Below are 17,786 nucleotides of genomic sequence, written 5' to 3'. Positions count from 1 at the left end.
CAAGTGGTGTTTTGGAGACGCCTCTAGGAAGCATGGTAAGTGGGGGGGAGGCGGGGGGGGGGGGGCGGTGAGACAATGGAGGTGGGAGAGCCCAGAAAAGAGTGTTACTGAGAGGTGCATGCTGCAGGCGGCTGGCTCGGCCCTCAGGGAGCCCTCTAGGAAGCTGTGTGGGGTGAGGAAGCTGGAGTATTCTCTTTCACCTCTCATGCTTCTCTGGTGGAGGTTATACCTGAAAACTGCATGGCACTCTGTCCTCAGGCTGAGTGACGCAGGTTGTAGTGTATGTGGGAAGTTGTAGGTGTATGTGGGAACGGTCCAGAAAGCTACAGATGATGCCTGAGCTGGGTGAGAGGATCTAGCAGGGCACCAGCAGTGCTGCTAAAACCAAATTCATATATTGAAGACATATAGGTCTTTAAATCTTTTCTTTTACACTTGAAAGTCCTCAAAATAAATTGCTATCTTACTGCAAAAGAGGACATTCTTTTACTATTGTTAATATTTCTTAATCCCTGACCAGATATTGAATACTTTCTTCAGTTTCTGTGTCACTGTAAACTTTTTCTTTCAGGTAGTCTCCCTGAACATTAATCTGTAAAAAAGCAAAAAATGAAAATATTCTCTTGAATAGTCCCTATAAATAAGTGAAGATGTGAGTGGACCTCTAGAGTATGAAAAGAAAATCATAACGTTATATTCAGAAATGAATACTTTCAGCAGTAGGCAAAGTTGTGCATTAAGCATAACTTCAGGGTGTCAGATTTGAAATGCTGACCTCGGGGCATCTGATTTGACATTAGTGCAGACCAAAATAAGAGTGCGTCTGCATCCTTGGCTCACGTTCCTCTTGCTCTCATTTTTCCTGCCTGCAGAGGTGCCTTCTGAGCAACATATATTGGTTCTGCTAAATGGTAGAATGTAAGAATACAAATTTCATTTTTTTTTTTTTGCAATACATGTTTTCTAAACCCATTGTAAGATCCTGCCTCAGATACAAATGTAAGTAAGGCTAATGTCATTTGGACTATAAAGATGGTGATTAGTCTTTAGAGTGAGTATGTTCTTCTTAGGACTTTCTGCTTCTAATCCATACCCCCCAAATCCATTCAGATTTCTACATAAATTTGCCCTAAAAGTATTGTGAATCTGCTGAAAGTAAAGTTTGAACTTGCAGATAATACTCGGCTCTTGTTCTGTATTTGTAACTCCCTGTCCTTATTTTTGAGCAGACGAGGCGAGAAGGAGGAAATATAAGATTCCACAGGTAGTTCTGCTAGGTGGTATGGCTTCAGGGAAATGAGCTGGGTGCAGGTGCGTCATCCAATGGCCAAGAGGAGATTCTCACTCTAGTGGCTGATTCTCCTTACAGAGGTCCTTATGTGGGGAGCTGCACTGAGAGGGGCAGACTGCAACACTGACATGACTAAATTTTGTTATATATGGTAAGGCATGGGTAAGAATGAAATCTCCAGGGGGATATCCAAGAATAATTTTAATCTTTTGTCTTTATTATAAAAGCTATTCACTAGTAAGAAGGTAGACTTTTGGCAGTTCCACATCCTCTTTCTTTCTTTGCATACCGTTTTAAAGATTTATTTGTTATTTATTTGTATTTATTTCTCTCTTCTTTCCCCCCTCCAATTTTCTGCCTTGTGAGTCCATTCGTTGTGTGTTCTTCTGTGTCCGCTTGTATTCTTGTCAGAGGCACCCGGAATCTGTGTCTCATTTTGTTGCGTCATCTTGCTGTGTCAGCTCTCCGTGTGTGCCGCGCCATTCCTGGGCAGGCTGCACTCTCTTTCACGCAGGGTGGCTCTCCTTACTGGGCGCACTCCTTGCGTGTGGGGCTCCCCTATGCGGGGGGACACCCCTGCGTGGCAGGGCACTCCTTGCGCGCATCAGCACTGCTCATGGGCCAGCTCCACACGGGTCAAGGAGGCCCTGGGTTTGAACCTTGGACCTCCCATGTGGTAGGAGGATGCCCTATCTGTAGAGCCAAACCCGCTTCCCCTTTGTACACCTTTTAATGACAAACCGCAAGTGGCAGGGATGGGAGGTGAAGAAGAAGACTTGTTAATCCATAAAATCTACAACTAGATCCAAGTGCAGAAAATTAAGTTAATAGGATTATGAAAGACACTGGCTATATTGAAATCTAGTTATAAAATATATTTAAAAAACAGTTTGTGAGATGGTAATATATGTGCTTCTCTATTAACATACAAAATAATATCTAGTGGCAGGTTGAATAAATACTGTCATTTCATGGTAGTGATAAGCAGAAATGCTATTTCAAGAATAACAACTATAAAGTAATATATAAACATATGTAGTCTCTGTTGGCGATAAAGTCATAGGTGCTGCTGATACTACTGTGGTTTGTGGCCCACATTCATAACTGAAGGAAACACTACATTTCTGCTAAAGGGTAGTAGAAATAAAGATGCACTGCTTTCCCTAAAAAATATGTGTATATGTTATATATTATATATGATATCACTGAAATCATCATATGTTCTTTTGCATTATACCTTGCAAATAACCTTAGATTTAAAAAGATATCTGGGTAGTGGCAGCTTTAAGACTTTTGGTCCATACCTTTTCAAGTTTTAAAATAGAACTAGACACTAGAAAGTGCAAATTAAGCAAAAGAATCTTTTCTGAAGAGTTAACATGATAGGAAAATGAAGTAGGCTAGTGGGAGCCTGAAGGGAACCTGATATTCTAGAGAGTTTGAGAAAGTCTGTGATTCATCACAATCTATCTTCTGTATTTACTAGATTTTGAAAATTACTCAGAGGTGCATAATACTGTCTTAATACTTCAGTTCTGGGCATGTTTTTTCTCACCGAATTTGTTTGCAACTGCCTTTCTGGAAAATTGATTAGTAGACTGTTCTAAAATTCTTTCTAGATCTTTTATTTTTTTTCTGACATATTATTGATTTTATTTTCCCTGAACACAATTTTATATGATAATATCTATGCAGAAGCAGTTTGCTATGGTTCGGGGAACTGGATTCTTATGGGCATTTGTTGTAATAATGTGATTACAGAATCACTAACTTGATCTTTAAAACATTTGCCTATTATCATGTGTATGAAAGGAAAACTGTACTTTCTAACTCAGAGGATGACCCTTGAGTATCTCCCTTAGTTTATAATGCCTTGCAAAATTAATGTCTAGGTGATTTTGAATGGCTATTTGCGCTACTTAAAACTAGTTAGGATTAAATCCAAACATTATCACCTACATTACATGCAGAGAGGGAATTACATTTTTAGTACACCAAAGAAACTTTAATCCCTGACTCATGACATTTTATTAGTGAGTCACACTGGACTCCATCAGACACTGCTTTTACCCTGTTTTGGCTGCAGGAGGCAGCATGAAACAGGAAGCTTGTATATAAGCTTGGACTGAAGATAGAAGTGGCCAGAATCTGGCTTCACTACTTAGCTGTGTGAACTGGAGCCCTGCAAACCGACCACTCTGACTCTCAGTTTCCTCATCTCTTCAAGAGTATCAAAGCAGCACACCTATTCAGTGTCCCACTTGAATGTTGTATTTGCACCCTCGCCCCCAAAAAACTGTTTATCTTCAGTAGCTTTCCCCCTTTCCTTAAAGCAGATGAGAGTCACATAAAAAGGCTTGTACAAGATGACTGCTAGCAGCTTTATTCATCACAGCCCCAGACTAGAACCAACCCACATATTCATCAACAGGAGGGTGCAAAGGCAAATTGTGATATATCCATAAAATGGAAAACTACTCAGCACTGAAAGGAAGCCAGACACAAAGAAGTATAATTTTATCTGACTCCTTTTACATGAAGTCCTAGAACAGACAAAACTCCTCTATGGAGACAGAAATCAGAACAGTTATTAACTCTGGAAGGAGGGTTTTGACTGGAAAGGGGCACGAGCTTTCAGGGGTGATGGAAATATTCTCTATCTTGATTTTGGTGGTGATTGCTTGGGTATATGTATTTGTCAAAACTTGTTGAACTGTACAGTTTAAATTGTGTGTTTTTTTAATATACTTTTTTATTTTTTAAAAGAAACTTAGATTACATAAATGATATGCAAAAAACATAGGGGATTCCCATATGTGTGTTTTATTGTGTACTAATTCTATTTCAATTAAAAGAAATGATGGGGAGCACATGTGGCTCAAGGGACTGAGCACCTGCTTCCCACATGGGAGGTCCTGGGTTTGGTTCCCAGTGCCTCCTAAAAACAAACCAACAAGCTAACAAACAAAAAAACCAACTCAGGGGAGTTGATGTGGCTCAGTGATTGAGCACTGGCTTCCCACATATGAGGTCCCAGGTTCAATCCCCAGCTCCAGTACCTTAAGAAGAAAAAAGAAAAAAGACATGATAATTGACCAATCAGTTAAATGTGTAATTTTCTAATGACCAGGATGCAGTGACCATCTGTACCCTGGGGATTGGGACAGCCTTTGGAGAGTCCATTCTGGACAACACGCCCCGCCATGCGACCATCGTTACCAGGGAGTGCAGTGAGCTGCTCCGCATCGAGCAGAAGGACTTCAAGGCACTATGGGAGGTGAGCCCCAAGGCTTCTTTGTCAATTATTGAAAAGAGAGGGAGCTGCCACATGGCTAATGGCATTACAGTCAAGCCTTAATGTGTTCCGCTCTGAGCTGGAGGATGGAATTTAATTTTCAAAACTTGGTTTTTGAAACGAGTGAAAAAGCCATTTTGACACAAGACTTTTTTTTTTTTTTAATTTTGTGCTTGCTCAATTTTCTGTGGTTTGACATACCTTATAATTATTTCTTGAATGACCATAGCGTGTTTTATGTATTTTCTCCCTCCTCTTCCACAGATGTATTCTTAACCAGGGAATAAAATACTTTGACATTTTCTTTTGCATTTTAAAAATCATCCCTGACATGTTCCCTGGTAAAGTGGAATGAATGGAGTTAACATCTGCTTCATTTAAATGCTTTCAAAAAATGATGTGCCCTGTGTGGGAAATGGAGGTGCACAAAGATGTCTGGTTACTTGCCAACTCCCAAAGATATAGGTGGCCCAGCAATGGGTGGACACAGCTGGTCCTGGGGGCCTTCACATTTTGGTGCTTACCAGCGCCCCTTAGGGTGCTGCATTCACAAGCAGTCCGGGGAATAAATCACTTTATATGTAGTAGCCACAAATAGAGCACTTATAAAGGCCCAGCTAGGCCTCGGCGTCTTTCTCGCTCATTCTTTCTCCGTTCTTTAAACTTCTGCGTTTAACCTGGAGCTGCTCCTTGTCTTTGTCCTCGGCTCAGTGTGTTCAAATGTTAGCCCATCGAGCTGGCGGGCTCCACCGCTTGTTCCAGTGTGGCCAAGATTTTAAACTTGATTTAAAAAGAATTTTGTGTAATCAAATAGTTTCCTCCAGAGCCAAACAAATGACAGATGCATTAAGGGAGCAAGCCTGCAGGTGAGTGAGTGATGCTTTGCCTTAAAAGTCATGCAAAGCCTTGGAAGGCCTTGGTGGTGAAACCTGTTACTTTTATTCTTGGCGGTAGTGAATAAATTGTGGGGTTACTTGTTTGAAATGTTTCCCTTAGAAAATATTAAAGAGCTCCAACTGCTCTGTAAAGTTCAGAGACAAAAGCTAGTTTTAGGAAGGAAAAGCTAAAATAGGTTTGCATGAGGTGTGTGTGGAGAGGTTTTCTGTCAATTAAAAGCGACCGAGCTTGAGGCAAATAAGCCACTTTTTGGATCTTTCATTTTAAAAGGTAAACTGAAAGTTCTTTTCAAGAAGGGAATTTGGAAAACTGGTTTAAGAACAGAAATGATCCCTACCTGTGATATATATCATTTTAACTACTTTTGTCTGTGATGCCTTGTTCAGATTGGCCCTACAAGATGTTTTTCAGAGATATTTAAAACTTTTTAAATTAGGAGCCCTCAGTGCTGTGAAGGAAGTTCCTTAAAGTTATCAGTGAACATTGAAAAATGACTAAAATATTTTTCAAACCTACAGAAAGCAAAGAGTACAGTGAACACCCACATACCCTCTTTAAGTTCAGCAGTGGTTAACATAGGGCCTTATTCACTTCATCTACATTTGTTTTTTGCTGAGCCACTTAAATATAAATTTCAGGCATCGTGACATTTCATCCTATTTAGCCAAAAAAATTAGGATATCCTGCTACATACACAATACCATTATTTTATCTGTAAAACTAATGATAATATCCATAATAAACTAATGATAGTATCCAGTCTATATTTCATATTTTCCAGTTGGTCTATACGTATCTTTTTTTTTTTTTTAATTTATCTTATTTATTTCTCTCCCCTTCCCCCTCTCCCCCCACCCCAGTTGTCTGTTCTCTGGGTTCATTTGCTGTGTGTTCTTTGTCCACTTCTGTTGTTGTCAGCGGCACGGGAATCTGTGTTTCTTTTTTGTTGCATCATCTTGCTGCGTCAGCTCTCCATGTGTGTGGCACCATTCCTGGGCAGGCTGCACTTTCTTTTGCGCTGGATGGCTGTCCTTACGGGGTGCACTCCTTTTGCACATGGGGCTCCCCTATGTTGGCAGGGCACTCCTTGCGCGCATCAGCACTACACGTGGGCCAACTCCACATGGGTCAAGGAGGCCCGGGGTTTGAACCATGGAACTCCCAATGTGGTAGACGGATGCCCTAACCATTGGGCCAAGTCCCCTTTCCTATACGTATATTTTATACCTGTTGTTTTTTGCCCCAAACCAGGCTCCAATAAAGAACTGTATATCATATTTCATTTTACATCTAAGTCTGTCCCTCCCTTGCATTGCTGGCATTGACTAGTTAAAAAGGCCAGGGCACCAAATTCACAGTTCGTTTGATTGTATTCTCATGGTGTCCTCTCTGTACTTCCTCTGTGGGGTTATCTAGAAATGGAAGTCAGGGTGAAAGGATTGATTAGATTCAAGTCAAACACTTTTGGCAAGAAAGCCCCAGCGGTAACGCTGCTGCATCAGGAGGCTCACCACGATGGTTGCTCCATATTCGTGATGATAAGTTTGATTCCTTAGTTAAATTGTACCTGAGTAGGTTTTAGGGCCATTTTCCACAGATATTTCCCTTAGAGCAGGGGTTCTTAAACTTTTTTTGTTCCACGGACCCCTTACCAAGTCCACACTATACTGTGTATTATTTAGTAAACATATCACACCCACACCAACACATCCCCACAAGAATAATGCTTTTTTGAATTTCAGTTCAAGCTCACAGACCCCTTGTTAAGAACCCCTGCCTTGGAGGGATTGATTAAATGGGGGTATTGATGTTGAGGGCTGCTCTTGCTCTTCGACATCTTGCCACATGGCTTTGCAGCTCAGCAGGTCCAACCCCTCATCTGTAACCTCAGAGCCTGATTTCTGATCTCCTCTGCCAGTGTCTTCAGTGAGCTGGGGGCAAGATTCCTAGAGCCACTTAGAGCAGGAAAGGATGGTTAGAGCTTCTAGTCTGACCCCTTGTTTTACAGGTGGGGGACTAGAACCTCATAATGGTTAGTAGATGAGTCAGATAATTCATTTTATTTGACTGTTCATGCAGCTAAATGCAATTCAGATGCTCAATCAGTGTTTTAACTGGCTAAAATGAAATCGCAGTGAACTCCGTTATCTAAAAATCTGTTCATCAGAACTTTATTAATGGGCATGCTTGCACAAATACAGTTCATGATAATCCTAAGATATTTTAAAATTCAAAAATACTTTCTGAATAAAAAAGATAGAATTATATTTATCCTGCTGTTCATTTATTCAATAGATACTCGCTGTGTATTGTGTCATGTGTGGGCATAGCTCTGCATAAGGTGGATGGAGTTCCTGCTCTCAGAGAGGGGCTTCTTTTCTACTCAGGGGAAGCAGAAAATAAGCAAGTAAAAATATAATTTCAGAGTATAATATATCATTATCATGAAATATGTTTTATTTCTATTTTTGAATATTGGTAATCCAGTGTGGCATATATAACACTACTCTGCTACAAAATGTTTGATAACCAGACCACCTATTTCCTTACTATGTCAGATAGTAGGGTTTCTCATTCAGCCATCCATTATACTGGTAAATAAAAATTAAAATTGAAACACAAGCTCATACTGTCTGCCGAAATCTAAGGTAGATCTCTCAGCCAAATATCAAAAAGGGAAGGATTATGTTGCTTCAGGATCCTGGTAGAAGCATCACTGAACTGTGAGATACTTCTCGAAGGCAACAGAAAGGTAACCTGGATAATGACCCTACTGCTGGCAAGGTAAGGTACAGGGCTCTGAGTTACAGAGTTAGTGTTGGGCCTTAGGTTCCAAAGAGTAAAAATTATTATGGCATGACCGTGGGACTTAATTTATGTTTTCATCCCATTTGACTGTTTACTTTGGAGGACTGTCATGGTGGGCCCATTTCATGGCAAGATCCAATTTATTTAGCTTTGTCTTTTTATACATGTCCTTGATGTTCCTTAGAGGGGCTGAAGGATTAAAATGCCAGGACCAGGATTCTGAGTTAATTTTCTAACTGTGAAAATATGATCCCCAATCTTTAACAGGTAGTACAATCTGAAGGTAGTTCTTTAATAGACTGACTGAACAATCTATTTATATGTTATTACACTTGGGGTATTAATGACAACACAAGGTAGGGAATCCCCCATCCTTCCCCTGGCCAAAGGCATGCTTCCTAGCCTCTCTGCAGGTACACACTCAGAGAACTAGACCAGAGATTTTTGAAACCCTATTCAATTCTATCCCCAATACTTCTTGCTTTCTATTATCTGTTATGTTGTAAGTCAAATTGGCAGTACCCAGGGTATTTCTTAGAATTACTGTCATAAATGTGACCTGAAACATTATTCAATAGTCTCTATATATCAAATAAACTAAATACTTCCAAAGATATAACTGAGAAAGAAGATTGATCTTTTTCTTTGTACCCTACGTCTTTCCTAATGAAAACTACTTTCTTCCCTCCTCCCTTTCCATATTTAGTTGCCAAATTATGGTCAGATTTGAGGGCACTGGGTTGTTTCATTTTAAAGCCAGGTCATATTTTCTTAACATAAGTGAATTATGGTAAATTTATCCAGAGTTGCCTAATAATGTCCCTCTCCTTTTACATCTCTTTCCTATTAGAATTTAATGAAAAATATTAATGGGAGTATTAAATATCTTATTTTTCTGTAGCATCTCAGGAGGGAGGAAAAGACAGATAAGCAGAGAGAGAAAGAGAGATTAGAGATAGTTATGCTTCTGAACTATAATACATACTGAAGAAAATGAACTTAAAAGTCTTTGCATATCATTTTTAGTTCTTTAGACAATAACAATTTAAACATATCAGCACTAGTGGCATTTTATAACCTCAATAGGAAATTAAATGACCAAGCAGTTAAGTATAGTCTTGGGAGTTATTAATATTTGATCCAAGGTTATGGGTATTTACAATTGATTGTGGCCCTTTGAATAAATATAAAACTGATTAACTATCTAATTCTGTGAATTTCTTTTCAACACATATAGTAAAACAATGTTTTCCTTGGTTAGAACAACAACCTAGAAATGAAGCATTTTTGGTTTTCTTCCTTTGTCTTATGTGTCTGTATTTAAGATGCTTTCAGATTTGTGGCATGGTTTGGCATCTTTACATGGGATATTACAAATACATGAAAGTGAATGAAGCGATGAGTCTACAGTGTTCAAGGAAGTAGATTAAGGAGACAGTCAAATCCATAGATATGCTGCTGAGATGCTTGACCCAGTGATCTGCCACCTGTTCACCTATGTTTCAATTACATGAACATCATTCTAGGTATACTTTCTTTTACTGTAAGTTGTGGTTAAGCATGTTAAAAATAATAATACATTTTATGAATCAATTCTTTTGAAAATTTAAAGACAGTGATAAAACTATGGGGACTTTAAAAATAAAAGCAATACCAGAGTTTTGGAGTAGGTCATAGGAGGAATGAACTGGTATAGTACAGGGCATTTTTAGGGCAGTGAAACTATTCTCTGTGATACTGTAATGGTGGATACCTGACATGCATTTGTTAAAACCCATAGAACCATATAGCACAGAGAGAACTTTAATGTAAACTATAGACTCTAGTTAATAATAATGTATCAACATTGGCTTTCACTTGTAACAAATGCACCATACTAATGCAAGATGTTAATAATGTGGGGGTGTATGGAAACTCTGTACTTTCTGCATTATTTTTCTGTAAATCTAAAACTGCTCTAAAAACAATCTTTTTTTTTTAACAAAAGCAATGTTTTAAATTTGTTTTTGACCATGTCATAATAAAAGTAGCTTCTTAGCTGTAATTGTGCTCTAAAAATAATCTTTTTTTTTTTAACAAAAGCAATGTTTTAAATTTGTAGTTTGACCCATGTCATAATAAAAGTAGCTTCTTAGCTGTAATTGTTACCCAGAAAACTCTTGGCACACTATTGTTATTTTATTCTAACCAAGGCCAAACATGTTGCAAAGAACCGTGGTTTAGATGTGATGATTGGCACATTAGAGTTTTCTCCCCCTAATGTGTCTGTGCCTTGGTCAGTATTGTCAGCTAACCAAAAATCTGTTTCATGCTTAATGAGATATAAAACTGAATGGGAAAACAAGAAATATGTCCATGTTTCTGCATTAGGGAAAAAAAGCAATTTGTAAATGAGGATAATGCTAAGAGTAATGAACCACTGAATTATTTTTATGTATATTCCTATTCCCTGATTTTCAGGTTTTTTTTCCTATAAGATTTTATCAGATATGTTGGCAGTTGTAGGACTGCAAATCTTTCTAGTTACTTCTGTTTACTGCGTCTTTTGTAATATGTAGAGGGGAAAGCCTTTTTATATAAATTATTGTTTAAGCTACTATGAGAATAGGAATTATTGAAACAGCAGCATCTTAATTTTTACTGATGTACTTTAAAAATCATATCAGAATAATATGCCTTTCAGAGTCATCTTCTCCTGTTTGAGTGACTTAGATGTTCCTATCTGCTTCTGGCTATCTGAGAAATTAAAGCCAAATACTTAAAACAATATCTCAGAACATAAATATCTCCAAAGTCTATTGGGCAGATTTTCATTACTTCCTTTATCCTCACAATTTCAGCTTGTTTCTCTTTTACATTAATAGTAGGCTTTCAACTGGTGGGCAGGCATTTCAAGTGACCCTTTAGAGTTCCCAGGTTTAGAGCTGGCCCCTTCCCTGCTTTTCACCTCATGGGACCCAACCCTGACCTGAGGATCAAATGCAACCAAAATGCAAAGGGGACCTGCATTTTCCCAAGTCAGAAGCCTGCTCTTACTTTTGGCAACTTTGGAGCGTGTACTGTAGGGTTACTTTCCAGGCCAGAAATTTGCATCAAAGGGCTAAGAAAAATACATCCAAAAATAAACATGAAAGCTAAGACTTCATGCCAGGAACTCCAGCCACACACATCCTGTTGGCTTGTTCTCCTGCCTCTCTCCTCACAGTTCTGATTCTTTTAAACCAAGCGGAAGCCCGCTCCAATGATTTGGACCTTATGTCTGCTCCACGGTCTCACTCCTTGCTTTTCCACGGAGTGGCAACATGATTCAAATCCAGAAAGGAAGGGAGTGAAGTTATTAGGAGGTATCTGAGGTTAAAAAACAAAAAAGGAAGGCTTTTCCTATTGCGTTTGACTGCCTTAGCTTTCCTGGAGGAATAAGTACTGGCTTCCTTTCTGTGTTAATGTAATAGATATGAACTAGGAATTATCGGTGATGGAGGTACAATGTGCTGTCCAATTACAGGATAGATATTCACTGGATGCCTGAGAACTTTAAGACACAGAAAAAGAAGGACGCATGCTTACAAGGTCAGAATGGATCTTTTCATTCTTTAGTGAGGGGTGGGGGAGTGGGGAAATAGTACATATCACAGCTTGCATCTCTGGATTTTCTAATTATGTTCCTACCAGACCTAAATATGTACCACGGCACGGACATAATTTGATTTCACCTTTGTTTGTGGGGTGTATGTTGGGGGGAGAGTGCTTGTGGATGTCAGAGGAGGGCAGTTTATCTTCTCATAGTGAAGGATATGTTTTTTTAGCTTGATGACTTAAAACATGTTTCTGGAAGATAATGATAGTTCTTCATAATGAGGCAGAATTACATTTATCACGTTAATAGTAACCTATGTATTAATCCAGTGATATATTTGAATGGCATACATTAAAAGTGAATTTGGGGCAAGGAAACAGATTGTGGGTGATTGCGTTTCACCCTCTGGAGCCCAGTAGGTGTCTTGCCTATAGCTTGCAGATTGTATGAAATTCTTAGTGCTTATGGGAAATTTTTACATTATAAATTCAAAGTCCCCGTGCTATGATTTTGCTATTTCTTAGAAGATGATCAGGGGGTCTGAATAGACCAAGGCTTGGCTGGCAGGTGCCAGGAATGCCCAGATGCTTCTCAGTAGGCCTGTTGATGGGGTACTATAACCAGGAGTTATTCCCTCCTAGCTGGTGCTCCTTAGGGTGTAGTTTCAGGGGGTGTGCTGTGGATACTAAGGCTTTTTAGGGATTGCTGTTAACAGAGGTTCTGAAATTTGCCATCACACTGTTAACAGCTCACTCCTACCCTTTCCTCTGCTGGTTTATCTTACAGTGGCCCTCTACACTCATTCCGCTAACCTACTAAGCAACATGCCCTCTTAAGTAGCTGCTCAGTTCAACATTAACTGATGCCACTTAAAAATTTTCATTCCTAAGAAACTCCTGTTATATTCAACAAACATATTTTGTTCCCACCATGTGGAAGTGCAAAAGCGACCATGTCTGCTCTGTGGTTTATGGTCCATAGAAGAAGGCAGAGAACTAGGACCACAAGTCATGCTGATATGTACTACAAGGTACTATAGGAAAGAGACAGTGTGCTGAAGGGCATATGGGGGCACAGAGAGAGATTTCCTTTCCTTCAAAGACAAAGAGATCTGGTTCTGAATTCTTGCGTGGCTACCAAGGCCATTTTTCAGTATCCCAAGAGGTTTGGGGTCAGTTCACCAAATTATAGCATTTGAGGCAGCCTTGCCGCAAGGGGCTGACCACACAGGAAGGCACAGGCCTTCTGTACACTGTTGTCCTTTGCTGGGCTCCCGAGGGCAGTCCAGGGTAGAGTTCAGATGCCCTCTGAGGGTATCGTGTCGATTTTTGTTTATTGTTCAGTAATCATCTGGAGAAATCCGCTCTGAGGCTTAATGGGTCCCCCAGGCAAAGGCAGTTCTAATGAAGAAAATGTTAAGAACTTTAGACTTTCAGAAGGAACTCGTGGCATGGATTGGGAGATATTTTATGTGTAGAAAGCTTTGTAGTCATGGGACTTTCCTGTTCTCATTGACTCAGATTCCACTTCTTTGTAGCCCTAATTCTCCTTTGGAGAGGTGAGGGCATGGTCGCTGGGGCACAGCATCTGACACGGTGATGAAGCAGCAGGAAATCCTGTCACAAGTCAGCCTCCACGAATTCCTGCACTTTGGCTTGTGGTTGATCACTGACCTCAGGGTTTTGAACTGTCTAACTCACGCCAGTAAATGCAAGGCCTTCCTTCAAGGGACATTGATGTGGTCGATCGGTCTGGCCTGAAATTCTGATCTCTTCTGGGTTTAATCCAATTTTGCTGGGTGACATTCTGGAAAGCGATTTAGCTTCCTGGGCTACCTTATTGCAAAATAAAGATATTTTTACTTAAATGTTGTCTTGCTGACAGAATTGGCCAAAATTAATGTTCTAATGTTCATTAATTACTTACTACTTTATGAGTTGAAAAAATCTAGTGTTCCCTGCCTCCTTTTTTGTTTGCAAATTAAAGAAGGCAGAGTCACAAATTATACAAGTAGAAAGCATAAAATACAGGGCAATGGTTCATATTGTATCAAAATAAATTATTTGAAATGGAAGAACCTTTTGGTATTTCTCATCATTTATAGTTGTAGTTCTTACAACTGGGTCCACATTTGAATTTTTAAAAATTTCCCATGCCTTCCCCTTCCCAGACCAATTAAATCAGAATCTCTAGAAGAAGGGGCCCGGGCATCAGAACGGTCTTAAGCTCCCCAAGGGGTTCAAACGGCAGCTGGTGTGGAGAACCTCTGTCTTTGCTTGGTACTCCTGCATGCACCTGGTTGTGCCTGTACTGTGGCCCAGTGGTTAAATAATGTTACTAATCTGTGTTGGATTTTCGAGTGGAATTGTTTCTTCTCTTTTAAGGACACTCTACTTTTGAACTGGGATTTCGGCCAGATTTAAGTGATGATGTTAATTAGTACTTTAGGGATAGAGTGAGTGGGGTCTCTTCCAGGGTTTACAAATTAGAAGTTGCCTATGCGGCCTGGTTATTGAAAGTACAAAAATAAGGTGTAAAGTCACCCCCCAATTCCACCACCCTACAAGCACATTTGCTACTAGCTCTCAGAGCAATGGTGTCATTCATCTTGTAGCCCCACTGTACCCTTGTGAGGGAATGACATATCTGATTTGAAAAATAACACGATATAAGTGATAAAGAGTTTTGATCGATGAATTGAATGAGTTTTAAAAACCCTTTCACTGCTTTTCCCTTTTGTGTGTGTTTTTTTTTTTAAGATTTATTTTTGTTTATTTAATTCCCCTCCCCTCCCCCAGTTGTCTGTTTTCTGTGTCTTTTTGCTGCATCTTGTTTCTTTGTCCGCTTCTGTTGTCATCAGTGGCACGGGAAGTGTGGGCGGCGCCATTCCTGGGCAGGCTGCACTTTCTTTTGCGCTGGGCGGCTCTCCTTACGGGGTGCGCTCCTTGCGCGTAGGGCTTCCCTATGCCCCCACATGGCACGGCACTCCTTGCGTGCATCAGCACTTCGCATGGGCCAGCTCCACACAGGTCAAGGAGGCCCGGAGTTTGAACCGTGGACCTCCCATGTGGTAGACGGATGCCCTAACCACTGGGCCAAAGTCCGTTTCCCTGCTTTTCCCTTTTGCTTCAAAATTTTTTCTAACATTCTTATATATATTGCCTCCAGTTTTTTCTTCTCTACCTCTATGTGGACCTTATTTTAGGGTGTGTAACACATTTTCTTAAGATTTCTTTTCTGTATATTCGTACTGTGATCTACAGTTGTCCCTTCCACCATTACACTGCTTGGATTTCCTTAAAGATCCCAGTGATGTGACTGTGGAAACTTCTAGTGCTTTGTCCTCCTTGCCCAACACATAAGCCCTCCAACAATGCCCTGTGTTTTGAGTCTGAGTGAAAACAGACCACCGAGTAGTATTGTCATCTCCTCCAAAGTTAGTGAAACAAGTCTTTTTTGTTCATCTATAATTGTTTTCTCTTTTTTTTCATTATCCAAAATTATATCCAACCCTTTAATAGCTTTGGGTAAAGCACAGAAGCTCATACCAATAAGTGTTACTGCATACAGGTTTTCATTTTCATGCCTTTGCTATTTGTTGTTAGTTTCAGTTTATTTGTTTGGAGGATAATTTTGCCCATGCTTAGCTTTGTTTAAAGTTCATAGAATTTCCAATACAAATACTCCAAAAAAGGAAAAAATATCTTTATAATAACTTTCATTCTATATAATCCCTGTTTAAACCTTAGAAGAACTTGAAAAAGGGAAAATGTAGTAAAATGATCAGATATTGCATTTAGTAAGAGTGCACTTGCTCAGAACATGTACAACTTTGTAACTAATACTATGACAAGTACTTTCTCATCAAAAATTATAAAATTTGTAAATAGCTTTTTAAAATGTTAGTTTTCTAGTTCTCCAAAAACTAACCATGCTACCTCCATTGACATTTTCTTTCTGTATTCTCTGAAAGGCTTCATCATGCAGATGGCATATTTAACATGGTATTAATTAATAAATAGAAATCAATAAGTTAAAACTCTTAGGTGAATTCCTGATAATAACAATTGAAAGTATGGGCATACTATTCTAAACAGTTAATTCCTGGTTTGCTAATAAATTTTTAGAGAATTTTTAGCACAGTTGGCAATTCATCTACTCTAACTTCTCTTTCTTGCTTTCTGCTTGTTACTTTATATTTCCTTCTCCTTCCTCCTACCCCCTTCTCAAGAATTCACCTAGGTCAGAATCATCAGACTCATCCTTTTTTTCCCTCTAACTTTTTATTCAAACTTTGAAACATTGAGAGAAATTGAAAAAAAAATTTTTTTCTCCTCTCTCACTGTCTCCACACACACACACACACACGATTGTACATCTATATGTCTGTTTTGCTGAAGCATTTGAAAGCTTGTTGCAGATAATATGACACTTTCACCCTTCAGTATTTCCTGCTAGTATTCTTCCTGCTTCTCCTTGGCTGAGCCAGTCTACCTGGATAGTCATTTGCCTTTTTATCTCTTCCTTTTCAGTTCCATCCCGCCATGTCCATCACCTCCATCTCTCTCCTTCAGTCTAGACAGTGTAGGGGAGGCAGTACCGAGTTTAAAGAATCTGACAGATCAGGGCAGTCCTTGCACTGCTTCTTACCAGCTCTATGTCCTCACACAAGTCGTGTCCCTAAACCCACTTCTTCGTTTTTAAAACGGGGGTAAAAATAATCCTACCACAAAAGGTTGTTGGGAGGAGGAAACAATACAATGCAATGAATTTCTCAGCAGCACCCGGTCAATGGTGTGGGCGGTGCTGATGGAGCCACCACGGAGTACCCCACTCTGACTGTTTCACCCGCCCGCGCAGGCGCCCAGTGCTCACTGCTGGCCAGGGAATAGCGCTCAAACTATTTCCCCCAGCATGCAGAGTTTTCTACCTTCCAAAGTTTTCTAAATTTGGTTCTACTTGCTTTCCTAGCCATGTTGCTGCAGTTAATTTATACGAATATTCGTATCAACCTAAATCATGTCAACAGACATTAGGCACCGAGGATACAGAAGTGAACAGCTCATGGCCCTCAAGAAGCTTGCAGTCTAATGAAGATAAATATATTAAAATAGTAGCTAAAGTGTCATGAGATTAGAGGTACAACAGAGGAGCGCACAGAAGCTGGAGGAGGGAGGAAGAGAGAGCGACTGCCAGGGAGAGTCAAAGGTGTCCATGTAAAGGCCCCTCCCTTCCCCCTTGCCCAGGTGTACTGTCATCGTAAGGCTGGCAGCAGTGTGCTCCAGGGGAAGGTGCCTGCACACCCGGCGGAGGATGCACAACCTTCCGATGTAGTGTCATGCCGCAGAGGAGGGCTCATACCAGCCCCAGGGCTAGGCGCGCTTCCCCCGTCCTTAAGCTCCTCATGGAGAGAGGAGCCTCAGAGCCTCCTGGCCTTTCCTGAGAACAGTACAAGGGTAAGAGTTTTTATATCTTTCTGCCCCTGCCTGAACCCCTCCCTAGCTCTTCTGGGCACTGGGCGCTTGCCGGCTCCCTGTGCAAAAACAAGCTCCGAAGGGTTGACTGAGAGAACTGGGGACCAGTCTGTGACACATCCCCAGCAGACCCCAATGCCAGCCTGCCGAGTGCTCAGACGCCTCCCAGCGCCTTCCCCGTGGGTCCTCTGTGCCAACAATCACCTCCCTTCTCCACCTTTCCCAGGATCCAGCCCAGACGCTGTCTCTTCTCAGTCCCCAATCCCCCCACCATCAGGTTAATAAGATCAGGAAGGAATAATGGCCGCCATTCACATCTGCGCCGCCTCCTGGCAGTTTAATTTTTAAATCAGATCTGTCTGTGAGTGGAAAGCTGGGAGAAGGCCGAGTTTGTTCCTGAGGAGACGAGGATCCAGATGATCAAAAGTGAAGAAAGCCAGGGTG

At 40.4% G+C, this 17,786-nt stretch overlaps 1 protein-coding gene across 5 annotated transcripts in view; it reads left to right on the top strand.

Annotated features, from left to right (window-relative positions):
* RAPGEF4 (Rap guanine nucleotide exchange factor 4) overlaps positions 1–17,786 on the top strand; it is a 339,975-nt gene that overhangs the window by 95,649 nt on the left and 226,540 nt on the right. For 4 of the 5 annotated variants that reach the window (XM_012518928.4, XM_004476786.5, XM_004476785.4 and 1 more), the window contains exon 4: positions 4,422–4,568. In XM_012518928.4, coding sequence (XP_012374382.1) covers positions 4,422–4,568 — 147 coding nt within the window. Of the gene's footprint in view, positions 1–4,421; positions 4,569–11,492; positions 11,862–17,786 lie in introns of those variants that run through there. The other variant, XM_004476787.5, reaches the window with a different exon arrangement.

Source organism: Dasypus novemcinctus, chromosome 7 (assembly GCF_030445035.2).
Source record: "Dasypus novemcinctus isolate mDasNov1 chromosome 7, mDasNov1.1.hap2, whole genome shotgun sequence".
In the NCBI taxonomy this organism is placed as follows: Eukaryota; Metazoa; Chordata; class Mammalia; order Cingulata; family Dasypodidae; genus Dasypus; species Dasypus novemcinctus.
The sequence above is the reverse complement of the archived record's forward strand: the minus strand, read 5'-3'. Positions and strand labels throughout refer to the sequence as shown.